General features: G+C 54.0%; 1 protein-coding gene across 4 annotated transcripts; it reads left to right on the top strand.

The window, feature by feature from the left end:
* The first annotated feature begins 2779 nt into the window (after window positions 1-2779).
* RAC2 (Rac family small GTPase 2) lies at window positions 2780-13437 on the top strand. 4 transcript variants are annotated; one of them, XM_048833431.2, is made up of 8 exons: window positions 2780-2999; window positions 3670-3788; window positions 6775-6846; window positions 8654-8771; window positions 10010-10072; window positions 10939-11098; window positions 12355-12487; window positions 13193-13437. In XM_048833431.2, the coding sequence occupies exons 2-7, from the start codon at window positions 3754-3756 to the stop codon at window positions 12483-12485; spliced, it is 579 nt and encodes a 192-aa protein (XP_048689388.1). In that variant the 5' UTR covers window positions 2780-2999; window positions 3670-3753; the 3' UTR covers window positions 12486-12487; window positions 13193-13437. The 4 variants fall into 4 exon arrangements, with proteins under 4 accessions (XP_048689388.1, XP_048689396.1, XP_074979793.1 ...); XM_048833439.2 differs by lacking the exons at window positions 2780-2999; window positions 13193-13437 and adding an exon at window positions 12590-13184 and having other exon boundaries at window positions 3578-3788; XM_075123692.1 differs by lacking the exon at window positions 2780-2999 and having other exon boundaries at window positions 3580-3788.
* The last annotated feature ends 1326 nt before the right edge of the window (window positions 13438-14763 follow it).

The following is a 14763-nucleotide window of genomic DNA, read 5'->3' as shown; positions in this document are numbered from 1 at the left end:
CTTTTAGCACAGATTTTTCAGAATGTAAAAATCTAAGTTTTTTAAATGTTTAAAAGCCAACAATTTAATCACATGGAACCATACTGACTGTCCTCTCCACCTCCCTATGGGTCATCAGCCGGGTTGTGATCTTTAGATTCACAGCACAGTCCTGTAGGCCGGAAGTAATGGCGTAACTGGTAGCAGTAAAAGTCTGTTACCTTCTCTGTGGACCTGCCACTAGAGGGGGATGGAAACACATACTTTGCCAGGGGATTTCACAGCTATTTGTTAGACAGCAGAGGAATGGTGAAACTCTGGACTCTTGGGTTCTGTAAACTTTCAAGTTCTGTAGGGGAGTGTGCTCTAGTGGTTACAGATATTTTCCCCCAGCCTCTCCCTGTCCCCTTCTACCCTTGTCCCCATTCCTGCCCCTGTCCTCTCCCTTGTTGCTACCCCCTTGGCAGCTTGCTCTCCCTCTGTCCAACTCCTGTCCCTGTCCCCCCATTCCAATCCTCCCCTGGCTCCTGCCCTTGCCCCATCCTCCCACTCCTGCCCTTGTCCCCAGCTCCTGCACATCTTCCCCACCACGCCCCACTCTTATCCTCCCATTTCCATGACTCTTGTCGTCCCCCTCCGCCATGCTATTACCCTCCTCCATCCTTGGATCCTGCCCCTCCCCACCCTTGCTCCGATCCCGCCACATCTGTCCCCCTCTGCTCCTGCTCCAACTTCCCTCCCTCCCCACTTCTTTGTATTTGAGACAGGCAGCTTCCTCCTTCTGCTCCATCCTGCCTAGGTGCCAGCAGAGGGAGCACTGAGAGTGTAGGCGGGACTGGGTCCCTGCTCTCAGCTCCTGTGCCTGGAGCCACAGGGTACGTGTACGCTGCACCTGGGAGGTTCAATTTGCAGCTCAGGTAAATGTATACATAGGGTGACCAGACAGCAAATGTGAAAAATCATGATGGGGGTGAAGTGGAGCAATAGGCATCTATATAAGAAAAATCCCCGAATATCAGGACTTTCCCTGTGAAATCAGGACATCTGGTCACCCTAAACATACGCGTTAGCTTTGATCAAGCTAGTGTGTTAAAAATAGCAGTGTAGCGGCTGGGCTAGCCCACTGACTATACATCTGCTCTCCGACGGGGCAATATCATCACACTGATATTGTCAGCACGCTAGCTCTGCGTGAGCTGGAATGTGTATGTCTCAGCTGGGAATAACACCGGCCAGCGGCAATGTAGACATAGCCACAGCTGGTAGCTCCACGTAGAATAAGTAACCAGGAGTTTTGGAAGGGCTGCACACTGTCATGTTTCAGCACTAATGCCAACCTCTAGCAACTGGAGAAATTTCCCCTGGGGGCAGGTTATCCCGTGACTCCCTGCTGGGATTCTTGCGCCTCCCTCGGAAAGATCAGTGACCGGCCGCTGTGGGAGGCAGGACACTGGAGAACGACCTTCCCAAGGACCCCATTCCCTCCCAAGCCCAGTCTTGCTAACTCCAAAAGTTCAAGAATTATGAGTCAGATGCCCCCCAAATCAGGAGATTAGCCCCAAAATCACAAGGTTTTTTATAGCTAATATTGTGGTTTTGGTCTGCCTGCTGGTTTTTGAACTCCCCTGGCCCAGCCCCAGTGTAGTGTGTGTGTGTGGGGGGGGCATGGGGTGCAGTAAGTTTATATACTAAGATGGCCTTTGTCCCCACTACAGGGCTACCTCTGGCTGCCTGATGGTGCCCCAAAATTATAATTAATTAATTCTGTGTCCCCCCAGTCCCACACTTGCCCCTTGCTCCTCAGTGAACCACTGCTCCCCCTGCAGCTCCAGGCATCCCATGCCCGCTTCCAGGCCTGGGAATGCACCAGGAATGGGGGTGCAGGAGGAGGAGCAGAGAGCAGACTGACCCATTGTTCACAGGAGGGGAGGGAGGAAGGTGAAGAACTGCCCTGAGCTGCTAGGTGCTTTCTAGTCCCTCCTCCCCTGCTGTGAGAATGGTGTTGGCTAATCCCTCTAACTCTTCCCCTACCCAAAAACTCCTTTGGAGTAGGGGGAAAGCTCTGCCTGCTTGCTGCAGCAGTTGTGATTGGCTGCTCTTTCCCAGAAGCAGCCAATCAGAGGGAGCTCTATCACCCATCCCAGGCTGAAATTCCAATGCAGGTGGCAAGGCTGGCCGGTAGAGGTGGTCACACTGCAGTCCCTGCCTCCATCTGGCTTGGTTCTCAAGATGTTGCATTGTACAGAGTACCAGGATGGAGTCCTTGGGCCCTCTGAGAGAGAGACACAGAGCACCATCTGAGACCCAGAGTCCAAGGGTCTGCCCTGCCCTGCTGGACAGGAGGTTAGGGCATGTGATACTGGCTGGGACAATGGCAGGAGGTCTGAGATGCTTATACAGCTAGTGAACTGCCAACCCCTGCTTTATTTGTTTTGTTATATTTTCATTGAATGGCTCACAGTCTGGCCCTCCATGGAGTGTGTGCGTGTGTTTCACAGACTAAGCTAATTTCCCCTTTTGTTATACGATCATATCCCTTCCAGCCAGCTGGGGGTCCCTTGTTTAAGAATAATGCAAGCAGATTGGATGGAAGGGAGACCATCTGCTCAGGATCACAGGACAAAGTGGCTGGAAGGGGGTATGTAATGATATGTTCACTTGCAGTTATGCTATTCAGCCACTAGATGTCTCTGTGGATTGTATAGGATTCCAGGCAGGGAAGTAGTTCCTGGTAAACAAAGGAGACCAAGCTGGGGCTCAAGCTGCAGGGAAGCCTGGTTGTACTGTAGTTGTAGCTGACTTGTTTAATAACAGTCTCCTGTTTGAGATGGACTGGGTCTCCATATATCATGAAGCTAGCCAAGGAGGCACTTAGATACTACAGTGACTGGCACAGTATAAAAACGTAGCTGGGACAGATAGCTCTTCCTTTAGGTGAAAGGAGATGGATAGGAGACTTGTCTAGGTTGGGACACTTCTTCTTCCTCCATCAGGAGCTGCTACTGCTGCTTCACGTATGGGTGAGTATGAGGATACGTGTGCTGTTTCTTCACAGTAGCAAGCCGGGCAGGAGGGGGAGTGGGGAAGGTTTGAGGCAGAAGCTGAGTAGTGAAGCAGAGGGAGAGGCAGAGTAGCAGTAGGGATAACGCTGCTTTCCTGATTCTAGTAAAGTTCCTTGTTCAGCTTTCTCTGTGATTCTTTACCGCTCTCACCTGACAACTGGGAGGCCCTGAAACTCCTCAGTCAGGAGCTGGCTCCTCCTCCTGCACCCACAGCAGATTACCCTGACTGCTGAGTCCTCACTGCACCCGCCCGAGAGGAAAGGGAGCACTGGGGAAGACAGGAAGAAAAGGGGGACCCCACCCTCTGCTCTCTGCAAAGGGGCGGGAATGGTGTTCCCTCTTTCTTTGCCTTAATTGAACCCCTGGTTGGAGGCAGCACAGCACCCCCTGCTGCTCAAAGCTGGGGGACAGGAAGCATAGAAAAGAAATTACTTGAGTCATCTGGCTCATGAAACTGTCTTTCAAACTGCTTGCTTGCACATGCCCCGCCTTCAGCCAGTGGCCTCGACTACCAGAGGGGAGGGACTGATGGGAAAGGGAGGGTTAAGTAACATTCTCTCTTCCACTTCCTCCCTCCCCACGGTCTGCTGCTCCCTTCAACGCTAGATTTGACATTACATTTGTACAGGTCTTTCCTCTGGTCACCTGAGAGCATTAGCTCTGCCTGACTCCTCCTGCCCCAGGAGCCGCCCTCCTCCTTGAGGCCAGAGAAATGCAGGCCATCAAGTGTGTGGTGGTGGGAGATGGGTACGTACCCTTCTATTTTTTGGTGGGGGAGGGGAGGGCAGAGAAGGGGGAAGGTTGTTTCTTGGTGACATTTCACCTTCTTTGCTTTTGACTTCCTCTGAACTGCTTTCGCTCTCTTTCTCTGCCAGGCAGGGCATGCAGGAGGGCAGCCTGCGACAGAGGTCATGCGTTATGTCGGGATGGGGGACGGGCATTTTCCGGGGCAGGTGTACAAGGCCCACTGAAGCACGAACTATTTGTAGGTTGGCCAATCTCCCCTAGATGAAGGTGTCGCCTCTACAGTGCCTCCCTCACTGCAGCTATTGCTGGTAGAACGGGAGTCAGGTTTAACACACAGTGGGGGAAATTGTGGTTTCCCTTCTACTGGGCCACGCCACAAGCCATCGGTGTGGGTGACTGACACATGGCAGTGATGCATGGATAGCGCCGTGGGTCCTCTTCTGCGGATCTCAGAACCTATGCTCTTTCCATGAGTTGTCCAGGAGATCATTGAGTGGGACTCCCATGGACGCAGCAGGGAGGAGATGTTCCTTTCCCCTTCGTCCCTGAGACACACCATGCCCTCCGTCTGCCTTAGGTATGTGAGGCAATGAAACCCTGGGCACTGAGCACAGCATAATCATAGCCTGGCTTATCCATTGCTTGGCCAGTGTGCACCCTGCTGTCAGTGGATATGGCCCGGCCAAGGCCTTCAACAGCAGGAGCTTCCTCAAGGCGGGCCCCAGTGGGCTACTGCCCCTGCAGGGGCACTAAGAGACAAGCAGCCAGGGCCCAGGAGAGCATCTACGAGGCGGGAGTAGTGTCTGGCACTGTGAGGGTTAAACCACTTCCAGGCTAGGAGCTGGTGATGCTGTTATCTGGGGCAGCTATCGGTAGCATATGAAGTGACATTTACAGAGGCCCTGCACCCCGCAGTCACTTCCTCCTTTCAACTGGCCCCAGGAGGAAGTTTGCAAACAAACGATCAAATTATAGAAACCACCTTGAAGGCAGGGGCAGGCGAGAGGGTGGGGGAGGGACAAAGAAATACAGAGCAAACCCCAAACAAATGTTGGTACCTGCCAGAAAAATACCGTAAAGACCAGAAACTAAGGGCTACAGAGCCTGAAACCACCTGCACAGGAAACACCCTGGGACTAACCCCACAGTTGCCCCACAACCTGTCCCCAGAACTCTGCTAACCCCCCAACACAATGCCAGTACTCTGCCCCATAACTCTACCACCCCCAGAGCCTCCCCCATAACTGTTAACCCCATAAACCCTATAGCTCTGCTAGCCCCATATCCCTCCCCACTGACCCCATCACTGCCCTCCAACACAATAATCCCATAACCCTCCCCCATAGCTCTGCTAGCCCCATATCCCTCCTTCAGCTCAACGGCTCTATCCCCGTAACCGGCCCCCAGCACAATAACCCTATAACCCTCCTCCAGAACTCTGCTAATTCCATTGCTTTAAGGTGCTGCCAATCCACCTGGGCGGCAGGTCAGTATTGTTATCTCCATTTTACAGATGGGGAAATGGAGGCACAGGAAGGTTATATGACTTTCCCAAGGTCACCCAGCGAGTCAGAGCTGGGAAAGGCCAGTCCATTAGCCACTAGGCCATCCTTCCCCTGTTTATCCTGGCTGTGATTCCTTTCCCTCTCTGTAATCTCTTTTTTCCTTCACAGTTGGCTCCCTTGCCCTTCACTAGAGATGGTTGGAAACTTTTCTGTGGAACCTTTTTTTGTGTGACCAACTCATTGAAACGCTGTCTCGGGTCCAGGATGGAATTTCTGGACACAAAGAGAGCCTGGTTTCCCCCAAATATCCCATAGCCTAGTGGTTTGAGCACTCAGGCTGTGGGGGATGTAGGTTCGAGTCCCTGCTCTCCCTGCATTTCTTTGAAGTCCCTTTGGCCTGGTCTCTCTCACACTAGCATTCTCTTCTGGGGTTGGGATGGGTTGGGATGTGTTGTGGCTCTGGCCACCTAGTGCTCCACGATGCTCCATTGAAAGAGGGGTGGTGCTGGTGGCCTGCAAGGGTAGGTCTGCACAGCAAAGAAAAACCCATAGTTGCCCGTGCCAGCCGACTCAGGCTTACAGGGCTGTTTCATTGCTGTGTAGACTTCTGGCCTTAGGCTGGACCCTGGGCTCTGGACCCTCCCACTGTGCTCCAGGCCGAGCCCAGAAGTCTACACAGCAAAGAAACAGCTCTGCTCTGTGAGTCTGAGTTGGCGGGCACAGGCCAGCCGCAGGTGTCTAGTTGCTGTGTTATACAGGAAGTCAGACTAGATGATCTGATGGCCCATTCTGGCTTTAAACCTTATGACTCTATGAGAGGAGAAGGGGAGGAGGGGGGAGGAAGCTTTGGCTGCTTGCTCAGAAGCCCCAAGAGCAGCCTCGCTGCTGGCAGCCCAGCTCACGAGTGCCATGTCAGCTGGAAGGAGCGAGCGATGACGTTTGGTAGGTAGCCTCAGGAAAGCCAACATGGTGCCGTGCGCATACAGCGTGAGGTGTCCTTTCCCACGTACTGACGCCATGTCCCAGTGTGGCATTAGAAGGTGCTGTCCTGTCGGGGGTGCCATCTGGGCAATTGCATTCTGTTACTCTACGTTGTCACTGCTGTATCAAACGGACACATATACTCCTCCGTCTCCTGTCAGAAATTCTTTGTTGCTGTGCACTGAAAAGCAGCTGCTGTGCTCTACCCCAGAACGGCTGCATTTCAGCTGAGCGGTCCCTGTGTAAGGTCTGTAAAATGCCTCAGCTTTCAGACTAGAAGAACACTAGAGCAATGTAACATCTTCTGTCCTTCCCTTTCCCTCTAACACTCTAACCCTGCTTGTGCAGTGATTAGGGCTGGGAATCTGGTTTCTCTGTTCTTCTCCTCCAGCCCTCTGCTATGTCTGGCTTTCTGGCCAGGGAAGGCGTGATATATCCCCCCCTCCCCCCCAGCAGGAATCACAGTAACAGATCCTGAGTGTGTTTTCTGTCTCTTCCAGAGCTGTGGGTAAAACCTGTCTCCTCATCAGCTACACCACCAATGCCTTCCCAGGCGAATACATCCCCACTGTGTGAGTATCCAGCAGATGGAGGGCTGGGGGCCAGGCAGAGGGCAAGCAGGAGGGCAGAGGAACACACAGCCATCAGGAGGACCAGCTCTCTGCACCCATAAGTCAGTACTGGGTCAAGTCTCGACACCAGAAAGCTGTTCATTTGTAGGCTATGGGGTTGTCCGGCATCTGGATAGTCCCAGCCTTCATTTCACCAGCTGTGAAAGGGACAAGGGGCCCACTTCATCATTGCCCTGTGACTCCTTTACACCAGGAAGCCTGACCTAAAGGGACCACAAGGAAGACATAAGCCCTGGCACAGGGAGCCTTCATACCTGGTGCAGAGCCAATTCTGTGCTGCCTCAGGGGGAACCCTAGCTGTAGGGGACAGGGTAAAGGATGCAAGGAGCATGTCCAGGCAGCAAGGTGCAAGGCCAGGACAGATCTGCACCACTGCAAACTCCTTTAGGGGCCACTGAATCGGGGATGCAATTTAGGATGGCCCCAAGCACAGGCTACTAGCAGCTCTTGATTAGGGATGGTGCAAGCTGACGTTCTTCTCTCCCTTCACCACCGCTGGCATGTGCCCTTGTTCTCAGTGAATAGCACCATACTGCACAAGAAGTCCCACTGAAGTCACTGGGGCTACTCCCTGTGTGTGGGGGTAAGGGTGTCAGAATCTGGCCCTTGGGGTTCCAGCTCCCTGGAAGAGCCAGGTGTGTGTTGCTGTTATACTACAGTAGCAAAGGAAAGTGTCCTGGGAAGCTGCATATAAATCACTGTGCAGACAGGGCTGGGAGCACCTGAAATCCTCGCCCTTTGGCACGGTCAGTTTGAGCTGAGCTTTTGGCCACGAGAAGCCGCCTCTTCTTGGCAGCCGGATTGTGCTGCGATACTGTCACCTCCTGCGTGCCAAACGGTGTGGTGCGTGTAGCTGTGCAACTCCTTCTACTTGCTGTGCACCACACCGGTTCGTATCTAGGACCCCTGCCCTGTGTGCCGAGAGAGGCAGCCATTTTGTTCTCTGAGTTGGGGCTGCCTGTTCCAGAGGAGACATGCACATGGTGTGCTCCCTCACGGGGACTTTACTTTGGTTCTTTCTTGTTGCTTTTTTCCTTCACTTTAGACTGAGAGCTTGTGGTTGCTCTCTGCATAGGGAAAAATATAACAAATGGGGTCAGGATGGGAGACCTACGAGGAGCACCTGTGTGGGTGGCAACTGTTCTCTGTGCTGCCAGTGACCCTGTGTCCCAGCACGGTGCCAGGGGACGCTCTGCCCCAAGACAGGAAAGCCTCACTGGCTATAGGCATTAGAGATACCACAGCATGTTTTGTACGAGTAGGGGTGCAAGCCATGGCGTCCTGACCCAGTTCCAGTGGGGGTTTGGCAGGGAGCACGGTCCTGTGTGATACAGAGAAGGCGGATGGCGTGAATCTGGTTAAGAGGGCAATCTGGCTTCTAAAACAAAAGGGTGCAGACGAAGGCTTAGAGAGCACAGAGCTGGAGTGGGGCGTGGGGAGAGCTTGGCGAGGGGAACTTGAGGGGAAGTAAGAGATTGGGACTTCGCAGGCAGGATGGAGCCCCAAAGGCAGTGGGAGAAGCTGGAGCTGGGAAGGATTTCGGGACAGCTGGGCTATGGGGAGGTAGGTTGCGGTGGGATGGGTGCAGGCATTCGGTGAGCCAGCAGCATCGGAGCTCTGCAGGGGGGTGTCTCTTTCCCTCCCGGGCGCATGAGGAAGAGGCGCATTGTGGCCATGGCCTCCTGCCCCCTGAGCTCTCTTCTCCCTTGTTTGAGGAACCGACTCTCTCTCTCTCTTTGCGTTGCAGGTTCGATAACTATTCCGCCAACGTGATGGTTGACAGCAAGCCCGTAAACCTGGGGCTGTGGGATACAGCTGGACAGGAGGATTATGACCGGTTAAGACCCCTCTCCTATCCGCAGACGGTGGGTCATTTCTCACTGTGCCCTGCTCCCCCACTCATTGCATCCAGGGCACATTCCCTTGGCAACATCTCCTCCCTGTGCTGGAGAAGTCGGACTTACTATTGGCCTGTGATGGAGCTAGAGTTCCACTCTTAATTTGCTCCTCTCTCAGAGCTCACCAGCCCCCGAAGACCCCATCCCCATTATTTTATATGCATGCATTTGGGGGTCCAAAAGGGTGCAGGGATTATGGGGAATATTTTGGAGAGCCATCTAAATATCATACGGTATCATTCAGCATTAAGGTGTCTCTCACAGGATTTGAATGACTCTGGGGATTTGCAAATGGGGTATGGAGACTTTCATGTCTTCTTGTGTCCTGATTGTGAGACTGGAGCGTTCCGAGTCGATGAAACAGAGCTTCTTACCTTTAAGAAGTGGGGATGGTGGTACTTTACTCAAGCTCCATCCACAGGCTGCTAAAACAATCAGGAGTGAAATAGTTAATTGTGTTGATATGGTCATCAGTGGGATTCAGAGTCAACACACATTAGTGCTATTGCCCCAGGCAGTCCGGCTGCAGATTCAGGAAGACAACACTGTATCAGTTCACATTCAGCAGGTTTCCTTCACAACTTGGAAGGGCTAGAAACATAGGCTCAGAATTGTTGTTTTTAAACTAAAGCTTAAATCCTGCAGTGATGGGGCCACCAGAGAAGTATTTTTCTGAGTACCCAAGTACCCACTGGGTCTCACTCCTGCATTTATAGTGACCAGTTTGAATCTGGCCCCACCTTGGCAGAGACCAAAACCATCCCCATCTGATGGTTGGTTGATGATCTGTGGGAAATGAGTGAGGGGGCGTCAGTCCATTTCCCAGTAGGACAGGAGTCCACATCACAAAAGCTCCACCGCCACACTTAGCAATGATAGATTCCCTCAGTAACAGCATCAGCTGTTACCAAGGGCTGGCTGCGCCAGGAGACTGAACAACCTTCTCTCCCCTCCAGGCGGCTCACAAATGTCAGGACTGAGTTGCACAGATTGGGAGGGATGGAGGGAAAGTGCATGGTGCGGTACCTTTGGGGGGGGGGATAACAAGAGAGCTTGAGTCTCCAGGGCTGTCAATCCAGCACCTTTCACCGGCCCACCCCCACTCCAATGCTGGACAGAATGCTCCAGTATATTGCTGGGAGGGGTCCCCCTCACGCAAGGCGACGTGCACAGCCTAATCCTCGAATGCTGCTGTGTCCTTACAGGACGTCTTCCTGATCTGCTTCTCTCTGGTCAGCCCGGCCTCTTATGAAAACGTCCGCGCCAAGGTAAGCGCATCGTGGCTGGGGTGGAGGTATCTGTGCGCAGAGGGCCGAGGTAGGCACTAACTCGCCATGTGCAGCTCAAGGAGCCAGCGAGAGCCGCACGAATAGACACTGGCCTTGAAAAAGGAACGCTTGTGCAGTGAGTGTGGGCGGTAACAGCTGATGGATTAGCTGGATCCTGAGAGCTATTTTTCTTTGTGTCTCTCTCAGGAGTAGCTAGAATATTGGCCTACCACAGCCTCTGGGTTGTCCAAGAGAGATTAACGAACAAACCGGGCTAGATTCTAGGGCCCACCAACTGTGCTGCTCCAGGACATGAGAGTGGGTAACACACTGTTCCCCGTTCTCACCTGGGTGCTTCCTTAGCACCCGCCCCCCACTCCTGCCCCTTCACTGCCCTGGCCCCAGCAGCTTTCACTGCTGCAGCCTGCACGTTCAGGGGGCAACTTTCAACCAAGACCAGCTCAGCACAGCTCTTATGCGTGGGTAGTTTCTGGGGCATGGGAATACGTTCCCCCAACATTCAGCTTGGGGCGGGGTGGGAACCAACAGTGTATTTCCCCGCAACTTTCAGCTCCCACCCAAAGGGGAGGGAGGCAGCTGGGGGCGAAGCCTGAGGCTGTTGCATAGCTCTCTCCCTTCTGCCGCTCCGGTGTCTCAGCTCCGGGGGAGGGAAGTCCCACTTTGGGCTCTCTTGTCAGGGGCTTTGCCTCTGGACCCCACCATGGAGCTGATTGGAGTCTGGCTGCAGTTGTCCACACTACCACACAGGACAGTGTAGGAGGAAACAGTGGCAGCTGGATTTTATTTGGTGTGTGGGTGTGTGTCTTTCTCTCTCTCCTCCCGGCCCATTCTCGACCTCCCTCTAGTGGTTCCCTGAAGTCCGACACCACTGCCCCAGCACCCCCATCATCCTCGTGGGCACCAAGCTGGATCTCCGTGATGACAAGGATACGATCGAGAAGTTGAAGGAGAAGAAGTTGTCGCCCATCACATACCCGCAGGGCCTTGCGCTGGCCAAGGAGATCGGTAGGTAGAAGGCCATACTGGCAATACGCCGAGGCCGCTGGGGGAGAGGACGGGTGTGTGTGTGTAAGCTCTCCACCAGTTTGGCATGCGCTTCCTTGGCAGGGGATGGGGAACATGGGCAGGATCCCATGAAGCTGAGTGGGAGCTGCTACCAGGCACCTGGAAGAAATGCCAAGGGGTGTGTGACAGAACAGGGTATTGGGGGCTCTGGAAGGGCAGGCCTGGCCTTTTCTTTTTGTGACACTCTTTGTGAGGGGTCCGACCCCTCAGCTCCCTGTCTTCTGCCCCTCTTCTGGCCAGGATCTTTTGCTGACACATCCCCCACCAGCTACCCCTCCCCGGCCTCTTCTAGCTGGTCAGTCTTTTCTGTGAAAGCCACAGCTGCTCTGCTGGCAGAACCCTCCTCCCCAAGTCCGGAAGTAGGAGGGACAGTGAGGTCTTTAATTTGTCTCAGAGAGACCCAACCGCTGCTTCCTCTTCCTGTCCCCGTGATCTGGCGTTTGTGCGAGTGACTCGGGGAAGATGGTAGCTCTGCCCCATCCTTTTTTGTTCATCTGTGTGTGTCTCTTTCCCCTGCTCCGTTGCACGGTACAGCACTTCCTTGCCTCGTGTAGCCCCTGAACCCGAGACGTAGCTAGGTGAGAGGAGAGGGTGAGACGCAGAGGCACAAGGTAGGGAGAAATGGGGTGTTTTCAGCTGGGATTTCAGAGAAGAGCGGGCTAGTCAGTGAAGCACAGCCATTCCCCCAGGGACGAATCACAAGCACTCGCCCCCAACCTACCTCCCATTCTCCACACAGCCACCTCATCCTCCCCTCTCAGAGCGAGGATGCTCTCCGCTCCACCAGCCTGGCCACGTATCTTGACAGCCCGACCAGGGTTGGGGATCCATCAAATCTGTCTCACATGGCTGTGAAGCAGGTTTGGCAGGGCTAGGGCCAAGTCAGTCTCTCTGATCCTCAGTTCCCCAACTGTGAAATGGGGGTAATAGCACTGCTCTACCTCACAGGGGTGTTGTGAGGATTGATGTGTTACTTATTGTGAGATGCTCAGCCACGGCAGTGTCGGGGGCCAGAGCAGACAGACAGAGAGAGACAGATGGATGCATCTGTTCTGGCTGACATTGGCCCCTGAGATTTCTTCATTGATGGCGTCTCTTCTGGGTGAGGACCCTTCAGAGTTGCAGGGCTGGGCTGGGGACCTCCTGGATTCACTCCCATTTCTTCCCAGTGATGGTGCAGTCTTCTCTCCTGGCAGATTCTGTGAAATACCTCGAGTGCTCGGCGCTGACGCAACGTGGCCTGAAAACGGTGTTTGACGAGGCGATCCGAGCGGTTCTCTGTCCCCAGCCCACCAGACCAAAAAAACGGGGGTGCAGCCTCCTCTAGGGGTAGGTGAAAAAGGGCTCCCCTCCCCTCCAGACCCCAGTCTATCAGCACTAAGGGGATTTGTCTCTGTCGATAACCCCCTCGCCCCTTCTCTCCCTTGAAAGGACCCTGATGCTGCCTGGGGGGAGCCCTCTGCCCTGAAGAAGACCCCTTGCAGGACTCCCCTTCCTGCCGCACCACTCTCATGAACTTCCTGACTCTACCCTGAAGAGAGGCTGCTGTTGCCAGCTTCCCCCAATGGGACCCCCAAACCTGCCTCTGATCTGGGACCTCAGTGCTTCCTTGGAGACAGGGGCGACCTGTTGTGGGGGGTGTGGAGCTTAAGCCCCTCCCCTTAAAAATCAACTCGACATATACGGAAAACAGCAAAAAAGCCCCTCCCCCTGCAATTTTCCTGCTTGGCCACTAGGGGCTGCTTTGTAACTGTCCATTACCAGGCAGCCGCTGCCTCTCCTCCCCCTTCACATTGCTTCCCCTGCTCTTCCCCCACCCTCCACATAAGACCCCAGGGAGGCAGGAGAGAGGCACAGAGTGGCCAGGGACAGGAGACAGAGCTGATCAGGGCCAGGTGAGGGAGAAAAAAGGCTCTCTTCTCTCCTCACACCACAGCTGGGCTGGAATGGGAGGGATGGATGAGGTGGGGAAGGCAGGATGGGAGGGTACGAACTGGTGTCACAACCTGCCTCCTCTTGTTATTCCATACACAGATTCCAGCCCCAGTCCCCAGCTCGCTCGTGACACCAGGCTCTGCTGATGTAACAGTGCTTGAAGGTTTCAGCGTCTTGGACCTTGGTACTGCTTGGTGGTCACAGTGCTTGTTTGTTTCTGCTGCCTAGAAGGACCAATATGGGTCTGTAGCACTCATTTGTCCATTTGCACAACCTCCCTCCCTCCTCCCGTCAATTTCTGTGTAGGGAATGAGAGTTAATAAACCAACTGTACCTTCCTGCCATTGGTGTCTTGTGTCCCTTCTCTGGCACTTCGCTGCAAGCTTGGCTGTCCAGGTTTGATGCTGTGGCTGCACCATGCTGGCTGTGGCATCTCTGGACACTCGGAGGGACCACAGCCAACCAGCGGAATCCCTCCTGCAGCCGTCAGACTGGCTGGGCGTCACCGCAGCTGAGATTCAAGCTGGGGACGGTGGTGGGGGGTTCTGAAGGCAGTGTCAGCTGAAAGGGAGTGGCCTCCTATCTCTGGCTGAGCTGGTATGTGCCTGCATTTAGCTGTTGCTAACCTTCCTTCAGATCTGCCTGTTTCTGTGGGAGAAAGTCTCCTCTCCTCAGGGACCTATCAGCCAAAGGGCCTAGCCTGACAGAGCCCAGGCAAGCCTCTTCCCCAAAGGCAGAGGAAAGGTAAGGCTAGCAAGTCTTTTGTGAGGGGCACAGGAAGGGAGCCTAGGACTACCTGAACTTATGGATCCTCTAGAGCGCCTGCTAATACGGTCTGTCAGAGCTTACATACTTTCCTCAACGGACCTGTACACACCATCACTTATGCCTACACCCATACACACACCTATACATACATTGGCACTCACTTACATAGCCAGACATACAGAGAGGTAAGCGGGAAGTGGGGGGCGAGGTGGGGATGAGTCATCAACCAAGGCAAATAGCCCACTGATCTGCTGAAATCCAACAGATGAGAGCTGCCCCAGCAGGGCGATGGAATCTGCAGCTGACGGCACCTGGGTGACTGATTCACTGCAGGGGCGCCAGGAGCCTTGGCTGCTGCTAAGAATAGGGAAAGCAACATTACGTGATGGCTGTTAGGGCAGATTCCCGAGCAGACTTCTCCCGAGCACTGCAGATCCTGGCTCACCCAGGCTTCCCTTCTCCCCACCCCCATTACCAGGAGTCTAACGAGCTGGAGGAGGGTTCAGGACAAAGCAAACGGTAAAGAAAAATCCAGAGGCAGTAATAGGAAAGGGCAGGGGGACTGGATTGAACCAGCTTTCCACTCTGCAACAAAGAGTTTCACAGGTTAATGTCAGCTAAGGTCTGTAACAGAAAATTCCATGGGTTAAACCCTGGTGGTGGGGAGTTCCTCAGGTTACTTCAGGGGTAGCTCAGAGGCAAGGCGCACCTCAGAGACAGCCTGTGGCACTATGTTTCATGCATTAACCCCTGGTAACATTCAGTGGCGGTGGGCTCCGCAGATGCCTGCACTGCGAGATGAAGTGCCTGGGCCCAAGTCACAGCTGGTGTGAGTGCGGTAGGCACAACACAGTGGAGTCTGGTCTCAAGTTCCCTACACACACATATGTATGGGGGGTGTA

This window comes from Caretta caretta, chromosome 1, assembly GCF_965140235.1.
Source record: "Caretta caretta isolate rCarCar2 chromosome 1, rCarCar1.hap1, whole genome shotgun sequence".
NCBI lineage: Eukaryota > Metazoa > Chordata > Testudines > Cheloniidae > Caretta > Caretta caretta.
The sequence above is the reverse complement of the archived record's forward strand: the minus strand, read 5'-3'. Positions and strand labels throughout refer to the sequence as shown.

Bases quoted from the DNA above. Each gene is read 5' to 3' on its own strand.
- RAC2 (XM_048833431.2), top strand. From the start codon at position 3,754: ATGCAGGCCATCAAGTGTGTGGTGGTGGGAGATGG. The intron at 6,847-8,653 runs GTGAGTATCCAG...TTTGCGTTGCAG, and splicing joins GGCGAATACATCCCCACTGT to GTTCGATAACTATTCCGCCA. The intron at 11,099-12,354 runs GTAGGTAGAAGG...CTCTCCTGGCAG, and splicing joins TGCGCTGGCCAAGGAGATCG to ATTCTGTGAAATACCTCGAG.